Raw genomic sequence first — 9,502 nt, forward strand, 5'->3', positions numbered from 1 at the left:
CTGTCTTGTGGTCTTTTTCTGAACAGTTGTTCGTATTCTTGAACTATTACATTGAAGTGTGAGGAAGAAAAGTGGTGAAATATGATGAAAGAAAGTGGGTAAGAAAAAGTGTTTATTTATGACACATTAACAATACATTTATAATCATACACCACACTCACAAATAAATATAAAAAATAACATATTTACATTAGAGTGAGATGGAATAGCTTGGTAATACTGTTGGATGAAAGTGACTAGATTCCTCAGAATCTGAGTCTATTGAGCATTAATACTATCACAGACATTCATTATGTACACACAGGCCATATCAGTATATATTCTGTATAAACTATTAGTCTTTGATTCCTTATACATGTAAGCAATTACTTTACTATAATCATCACGGTTGGATACAAATGATAATTCATATCAGACTTGGAAAATAGCCTTGAGAGCTATGAAGAGTCACGAACCTTGGTGTGGGAAGTTAAAAGTAAGAAAAGTTAATTGAACACACATTTGTCCTATTATGCAAGAAATGTTCTTTCACAAATGATTAACACTTGTATATGATTTTTCCGTAGAACACAAGTAGAACACACTTCCTCACATTAATATTGTTTAAAAGTCATGTATTGAGTCATGCTTGTTCATCTTCCCGATGCAAGGGCGTTAACTGACTTTTATAAGTCTAGTTTCCACCCTTGCCGAACTAGGCTGGAATTCCGGAGTTACATATTGGCTGGACGAACGAGTCTATGCATAGTCCAATCAAAATCGTGTAACGAACTAAACAACCGATTGGTAAACAAAATGGAATTCAACATGCAGATGGTCAGTTAACGCCCTTGCCTCGTGAAGATGTGCTTGTTGTGCAGTTTAAACACGTTGTTGCGTTGAGGGAATGTGATGGTCGCATCACTGACAAGGAAGGATTAGTTATAACACATCAGTAACAGACTGGAGTCATGGGAACAGGAAACACAGATGACTTGCACATGGGGGATATGGTATGCCACGTGGGCATATAATACTGACTGTGGGACTTTTACGACGACAGAAAAACTTTACTAGCACTATCTCATGATCATCCAGTTGTTCTTCTCCACGCCTTTCTGTTTGTCAACACTCCCGTAAAGCATCACTGAAACACAAGAATCAGCCGTGGTGAGCTCCAGTGTGTGGTTATACACCCTCGATTATCCAGTGTTATAATTTACTGAAAATTGAGTTTGATTATAGGCGTCACATGATTCATCAATAAAATAGACACGATATGCACAATAAAAAATTTTAAAAAAACATTCGGCCATTGTTGACCTGAGACACCATTATACAAATAGATTCATTTAAAGTTCTTGAAATCTTCAATAAAAAAACCCATACAGTATGTCTCCATTAAATTATTATAGATGCCCCCAAACCATCATCCCCCGCTACATCTTCCCGAGGCAAGAGTGAGTGAGTGAGTATGGTTTTACGCCGCTTTTAGCAATATTCCAGCAATATCACGGCGGGGGACACCAGAAATGGGCTTCGCACATTGTACCCATGTCTGGAATCGAACCCGTGTCTTCGGCGTGACGAGCGAACGCTTTAACCACTAGGCCTAGGCTACCCGACCGCCCCCCGAGGCAAGAGAGTTAACTGACTATAAAGGTGGAAACTGGACTCTTAAAGTTAGTTAACTCCCTTGCCTCGGGGGAAGATGCAATTAAAACGTGTTTAAAACAGTCGTGTATATAAATGCCAGTATGCGTTCTTCAAGTGAATTGTCGAGATAAAAGAGACAAAAGGACACCCTCAGATCCTTCTCCACAAAGTGTTTACATTTTCACATATTTGGTATAGATTGTCAAAGCCTTGAATTGGTATTCTGAAATAATGAACCTTTTTTGCCCCCTTTTTTTTGTCAACCCGCCCTCCCCCTCTGGGAAAACTTGGAGATGAGAAACAAAACCAAAAAATAAATACGCCCTTACCCAGTGTATTGTATTAACGTACACTGGATCGATGTTCGAGAATGTAGGCCCACTCGCTACAATAACCTCGTTTCAAGTCCGATTCAAATGAAATTATTCAAAATAGCCATTCAGTCAAGTTACAGACATCAGCCAGAGAAACTGAATGCTGCCTCTTTGATCGGAGAGATTGTGATGGTGACGATGTTTCCGAAACGAAGCCTTGGTGGCTTAAGGGTTCAGTGTATTTATCATGATAATAAAATGGAGAAGCGGTACCGAGGATATGGTTAAAGCCGCTTTTGGATTCATTCTACAATGTCATGTAGTTATGTGGGATGTCAACCAAATGTACGACCAAACCTCAAGGCTACCACATCGCTTCTGGCCTGCAGAACATTATTACAAGACCACATACACGCATATTTATGTTTGTGGATACATGACTTCTATTTTGATTTCAATCCAAAAAAGAAATTTCAGAAATCCGTACTTTTTATTTTGGGTTCCATGTCTTTCTCTCTCCTGTAGTTCGCTATCCACGCCGTCCTTTTGACCTCCTCTGAGTCGAAGTTTATGGGTGGGTCCCCCTCCCTCCCCAGGATCAGCTCTGCCCCTGGGGTCTCCTCCATCTGGTAGCGGTCGTTCAACGTCGTCCGGCCGTCCACGAACATGGTCCTGCTACCCCCTGCCTGCATCACCTCCGTCACGTGACGCCAGCTGCCCCCTTGACGCCCGTGGCGCAGTCTGAAATGAAACCAATTAGCATCCGTGTGCGAAATCGGGTCCTCCTGAATCATCATCATCATCATCATCATCATCATCCGGAAGCGCTCGTTAAATCTCCAACATCATCATCATCATCATCATCATCATCATCATCATCCGGAAGCGCTCGTTAAATCTCCAATATCATCATCATTATCATCAAACTAACATGACGATGAGTGAGTTTGATTTTACGCCGCTTTAAATAGTACTTCAACTATATCACGGCGTGTCCGCTTGAAGCATGTCTCAGATGTTAAGACCGTTCCAGCCATATCCCAACAATTCATGATCCTAACCTAACCAGGGTCGTCAGCATTATACGAGAACGCTTAAAACATAGATATCGACCAACTTTATCATAGATTTACAAATGTAGTACGACGATGGTTTGGGTCAAAAGGGCTCTGTATTTGATGATAAATTAAGCTAGGAAATACTCATGGTCAGAATAAGGTTTAAACACGTATATGTTTAGAAACATCAAGGAACAAACATCATAAAGCATTCACTTATAATGACATTCCCACTTGTTTATATACATGAACATATGCCAACAAGCGTCAATAGGTCTGAGTATGTTGAGTATGTCTGAGTATGTTGTTTATGCCTATATCATACTGATTGGATGCTTTGTGAAACTGGAAATATGGCCAACCACTATTAAAAACATTGAAACGTGCAAGGTTGAAGGTGACGGAAAAAAGCTACCCAAAACGCACGCCTAAACGCAACCAGTGATATAGCCCATGCACGTGCAATACATGACAAGTAACAGTCAATGTGGGTATCAAATTGTTCATTCCAGAATCACTGAGTATTGTCCTCCGGCTACTGGTATCGTCCAGATTAACGTTTAAGTTTTGAATTGAAAATATTTTCAGATCTTCTTTTATTAAATTGTCTTTTGGAATATAATAAAAAGGAGCCCCGAGAAATCTTCATTTTCAGAAAACTCAGAATTCTAAACCAGACAAGATTTCCGAAAGTTTTGTTCCAGGGTGAGTTTGAGAGACTCTGGGCAACACTACCTAGGTGGTCCAAATGTGGGGTAACTAGCTGACGGCCATTGGTTGCTGATGGCTCTGAAGGCACGGTGGTAGTCGTCGTAGCCGTTGTTTTGGCTGTAGCGGAGGTGGACGGGCACGCTGCCGTCAACCTGGAAGGAATAGGTTGAACTTAACATATCAATATTACAGAAGTTGTGTTAAGCACTACACAGCTTACTGTTACCGGAAATGGCCCATTGTACTATGGACGTAGAAATATGGGCACCGATAACGTGATCTCAGCGTTCGACAATTCGACAACCGATGCACAATGATTGCATTCTGCATCAAATCTTGGAGTTTTAAGACATCTTATTGATCACCTCAGAATAATTATCGAGTGCCGAGGGGTCCATGGTCTAAGACACTGAAACGCTCGATGTTCAGAACTCACCGCTGCCTCTTTCGCCATATCAGGCTGTGAGAGAGCCACAACAGGCCCCGGGGGTCGCTCCTTGGGTGGGGCTTTACTCCAAGGTTTCCTCTTCTTGCCGAATGCTGGGGACATGTTGGCGGTAGCGTAGTGGTTGACGGAGATAGTTGGGGGCAAGTAGGGACCCTCCGTCACGTCCATCCACCGGGACATGTGCCCATAGCTGGTCTTGCTGCACAGAGACACCAGTGTACATGGGTTGTATAGAATATACACAGAACGACCAAGGGACCGACGTTTTTTGATAGTCTGAGGACGTGAGCATGGGAATTTGTTAAGAAAAATCATTTGTCCCAGTAGATAGTTGAAAATATATTCTTGCGTCAGGGTTTATAAAGGTTTTAGAAAATATGTTTTTCGGTGGACATCCTGGATGTTTAGAAAAAAAAAGTGTTGTGATTTTTTCAAAATGTTTGGCTCCTTTCGGAGAAAAACAAGCTTGTATGTCTTGTTTGTTTGTTGTTTAACGCCGCACTACGCAATATTACAGCTATACGACGGCGGTCTGTAAATAATCGAGCCTTGACCAGACAATCCAGTGATTGACATCATGAGCATCGATCTAGGCAATCGGGATACGATGACATGCACCAAGTCCCGTTAGTCGCATCTTACGACAAGCATAGTCGCCTCTTACTGCAGGCATGGGTTGCTGAAGACCTAGTCTAACATGGATCTCTACGGGTCCCTTGCATGTCTTGAAAATAGTGACCAAAACATATATTCTGTCTACCAGGAAACTAATTCGGATGTAGTGTCCCGCTATATATCTGAATGCACTTTACGGGAGGAGTATCATAATTACATTTTCTTCCTTATGTTTGTAAAAAAGGCGAAGGATACCTATTTGTTGTTATCATTGCCGGATCCCTCCCAAGAATTTCTTAAAATATTAAATAACATGCTCTTTAAGTTTTTGTGGAACGGAAAGACTGATAAAGTTAAAAGACTAAAAGTCTGTCAACCTGTAGAACAGGGAGGGTTAGGTATGATTAATATATTTTTGTACACAAAATCTATTAAGATTACTTGGATAAGGCGATTATTATGTGGAGATACCAAAAAGTGGAAAGACATCCACAAGGCTGCATTTCCTTTTGTTAATGAAGTCGAAGAGTTTGGATCTCATTTTATAGAAAAGAAACAGTGTTTGTTTTATAATTTATTTTGGAAAAACTGTTATGAAGCTTTTGTAGATTTTGATAAGAAGATTGTACCAGATACTTTCAGCAGTTTTTTAGCTGAACCTATTTTTTTCAATCGCAACATCAAAGTTAATAAATTACCAATATTCTTGAAAGATTGGGTTGATAAAGGTATCACCCAAATAGCAGACATTGTAAATCATAATCATGAATTCATATCTTTTGAAGAATTCAAAGACATGTACAGGATAAAATCTACTTTCTTGGCTTTTTATGGTATTGTTTGTGGTATTAAGAGATATTTGACCAGTTTGAATTTGACTAAACTCCCTACTGACTCTGTAGAAGAACATCGCTGTGCTATTAAAAAGATCTTCTCTCAAAGGACAGGCTCTAAATATATTTATAATCTTCTTGTATTTGTTGATATGAAAACAAGAGGCCAGGAAAAGTGGGAGTTACAGTTTGGAAAATTGAATTGGAATATTATTTGTATTAAGCCTTCTAAAGCAACACAAGGCGGGAAATTGCGTTGGTTTCAGTATCGAATCATACATAGAATACTTGCAACTAATTCTTTGTTGTTTAAAATGAATATTTCTGATACCACGCTTTGTTCTTTTTGCAAATGTTATGATGAAACTATTGTACACATTTTTTGGGAATGTGAACTTGTACAAGTATTTTGGAAAACCTTCTTAGATTGGATAAATAAATGTAGCCATATACATCATATGAAATTAAGTGCTGAACTTGTTTTATTTGGTGTTAAAGAAAATATTGTTACTGACAAAGTATTTGATCTTCTTATTTTAATAGCTACATCTTTTATATATTTTTGCAGATTCAAAAAAACAAATCTTTGCTTCGCAATATTTCAAAAAGATGTTAGTCTGAGATACAAAATTGAGAAGAATATAGCCTTTACAAATGGTAATGTAGCTACATTTTATAAATCATGGATCTTTTATCACATATTGTTTGAAGAAGCAGAACAGCAATAACATATGTATCTCTTTCTCATATTTGTTTCTAGCCAGGATCAGTGTTTGAATAATATTTTGAATGCTTGACTGTGTGTATGTTTTGTTATATTTCTTAAAAATCACCTTGGCACCATTTCCAATACTTGTATTTAATTTTCCCCAAATGTATACATACATTGTCTTCAGAATGTGAGGGTGACCATTGCCCTGGATGGCCATCCTCCTCATGTAACAGGGAAAAGGTGAAATAAAATGTGTAAAACAAAACAAAAAAAAAGGCGAAGGAAAACGATATAGTGTGTAAATAAATTCAACATGACTGTTCTGAAAAATGTTCATAATTAAAAATAGCAGGTGATAGTATTTCATCGTCTCATGAAATATCAGTGATCGGTCATTATATAGCATATAGGTAGTTCCCCCGCCATGGTTATATAGCTGGAATAGTGCTGATTGCGGCGTAAAACAACAGACAGTATGTCTGCCCCCGAACATTTTAAAACGGTAGATAAGTGACTAACAATATACCATGTTCCCTGATCCTTGACTGCCTACCTACTAATTAATATGTTGTGGTCTAAAGAACATCTTTCCGTTTCAAAAGTTCTTAGATAACCGGATCCTTGTTTTGCATTTGTCTCACAATGCACTGTACACTCTGAACACGATCGGCTATTTCCATTGAACATATTTTGCTGTTACGGAATAGGGCGAGGCGGGCCGATTGTGCGACATATAAAGGCGACATAAATTATTCAACTATTACATGACCCACCTCTGCCGACATTTATCTCAATGAAGATGTACTTATGTCATGCCATTGAACACTGATAGTTGCCGATAATCACCAGGAGACGGCGAGACGTGTTGACTTAGCTCAACCATTGCGTGCACATTTACCTGAAGAAAAAAATCGACGCTCGCCCTTATCGAAAGTGTATGTAGTTTCTCCCAGTCACGACTATTGCCATCTGTGATTATGTAATGTAGCCACATGGCCCCACGTATGCTACAGATATATTTCATACCACCAGGTCCTGTTTCACGTAACAATCGTAGCGATGCAATTATTCAAAAGTCATGTAATGTAAAAAAGCAATTGTGTTTTTTCGAAATATTTACCAAAAGTTCGATAGTGAGGTTTGGTGCGATGAGTTGTTGCAAAGAAAATTTGCTGAACAAATTTGACGAAATGATCGTACGTAGTGCTACCAACGTAACTATTAGTCGTATACGATGTCGTTTATAACCTTGGTTCCAGAATACTCTTGTCAGCGAAAGCCTGCCAGTGCCAGGAATAAGGAAATGCACGAATTCATTTCATATGTAAAAAAAATATATATCATTGTGGGGTTATTTGGCCAAGCTAAATAGTAATTTCAAATTTAACCAAAAAAGTCTACGAATAAAGAGATTGATATTGAAAAAGGATTTCTTGTGTACGGTATGAGGCGGTGCCATGTTGCCTGTACAGTGTAATGTAACAACATGTAATCTTCACTGATTACAAATCTGTGTCCATTGTGTGACGCGAGCGGATGGTCGGTGGTTCGATGCCCCGGCCGTGTGAAACAAAAGACGTTTAAATATGGTACTTGATGTTACCCTGCCTGGCGCTCGGTATTTAGGAGATAAAACAAGGACTGGTCGGCTCGGAGTCAGTATACTGTGTCTGAGTGGGGTATCCATATTAAACTGCGGCATGGTATCTCGGTGGGCTTGCACTATAAAACTTGCAAAAGTCTGGACTAGTACAAGCAGACACAACAGTGACTGGATGGTTACTTCATTGTGGCCAAATATCGAATAGTCAAATGTATAGTCACTGGTATATATACTACCTGTCATCAAACAGCAGGGGACTGGAAGTTAATTAGGACCAACATACACCGCAGGACAAAGGACGAATATTGAAATGCTTCACTGACTTGATCGATCTCTGTAATTGTCTATGTATATGTATATAGGTCGAAGCAATGGGATGAGTCGTGTGATTATGTACAACGACTTAAATCATTTACAACCCAGTATAATTGTTATATTAATTCAGAATTAAAAATCCCCCCCCCCCCCCCCCCCCCCCACACACACACACACACACACCCCACCCCTCTGCACTTGAACGCGAGAAAAATAAATTCATATCTCCTATATTTTACAAGAACAATTTACATGTTTTGAAGTCAAATGGCATTGATTTGATAATTGACACAATTAAATGGGTGATACAATAACTATATTTATGCTTACTTTGCTCGTGGCGATACATCTCTTTCTTGCTTATAAACAGTTTTCATGTAGTCGAGAGCCATCTTGACGTGCACCTGTTTGACATGGAATGAAACTTATTCTACCTAGGAGGGATAGACCATAACAATCACGTGAGGGGGGACAGATCAGAGCGTTGACAAAGTCGAAACTGATCACTCCACAAATACATCATAACTGATCAATATATATATTCATATCTTCCCATAATAATACTGAACCGAAGGCAGTTTAATAGATTTTTGAAAGGTTTAATTATCGTACGTTTGTGATATAGTAACAGCAATATCCTGCCCCCTGGCAACTGAATGAACTCGTCCGTTTCGCCTGGAGATTGATCCTAGAGCGTAAGGGCAAATTTCATATACTCCCTTACAAAGTATGCATTGTAATCGCATTAGGAGGACCGACCAGCAGTGGGTTCGATAACACTCAGATAAGCAAAATACAGCTTTAACAAGTTTTGTGAAATCACGTCTGTCAAAATGTAATTACGTTGGGTTAAAGACAGACAACACGAGCTTACGGCAGACAGGAAAGTATGAAGATTAATGTTTAAAGAGGCTTTCTGTGGGAAGTTTGAGTCGTGTTAGGTCTGTATCGATTACGAGTTCCCATTGTCGCCTGTCTGTGCCAAATACCCGTGGGATATATATTATATATAAGCCATGTGGGTGACAGAGGTGTTATTGTAGCAGTTAGACATAGATTGGCTCCAGTCTCTCAGTCATCTTGGGATAGAGGCAACTGATTGATGATAGGCATGCGAATGGAAGGACAATAGATAGGTTCTAGACATACGAATGGAAGGACAATAGATAGGTTCTAGACAAACGAATGGAAGGACAATAGATAGGCTCTAGACATTCAGATGGACGGACAATATAGATAGATGATAGACATACGAATG

At 39.3% G+C, this 9,502-nt stretch overlaps 1 protein-coding gene across 2 annotated transcripts; it reads right to left on the minus strand.

Moving 5' to 3' along the window:
- Positions 1–95: 95 nt before the first annotated feature.
- LOC124147953 lies at positions 96–9,235 on the minus strand. 2 transcript variants are annotated; one of them, XM_046518813.2, is made up of 5 exons: positions 8,575–9,235; positions 4,155–4,365; positions 3,743–3,870; positions 2,440–2,690; positions 96–1,126 (listed from the first exon to the last, which is right to left on the minus strand). In XM_046518813.2, exons 1-5 carry the CDS (start codon positions 8,634–8,636, stop codon positions 1,059–1,061), a joined length of 720 nt encoding a protein of 239 aa, XP_046374769.2. In that variant the 5' UTR covers positions 8,637–9,235; the 3' UTR covers positions 96–1,058. The 2 variants fall into 2 exon arrangements, with proteins under 2 accessions (XP_046374769.2, XP_046374767.2); XM_046518811.2 differs by having other exon boundaries at positions 2,437–2,690; positions 8,575–9,217.
- Positions 9,236–9,502: the final 267 nt, after the last annotated feature.

This window comes from Haliotis rufescens, unplaced genomic scaffold, assembly GCF_023055435.1.
Source record: "Haliotis rufescens isolate VD_foot unplaced genomic scaffold, xgHalRufe1.0.p SCAF_2, whole genome shotgun sequence".
In the NCBI taxonomy this organism is placed as follows: domain Eukaryota; kingdom Metazoa; phylum Mollusca; class Gastropoda; order Lepetellida; family Haliotidae; genus Haliotis; species Haliotis rufescens.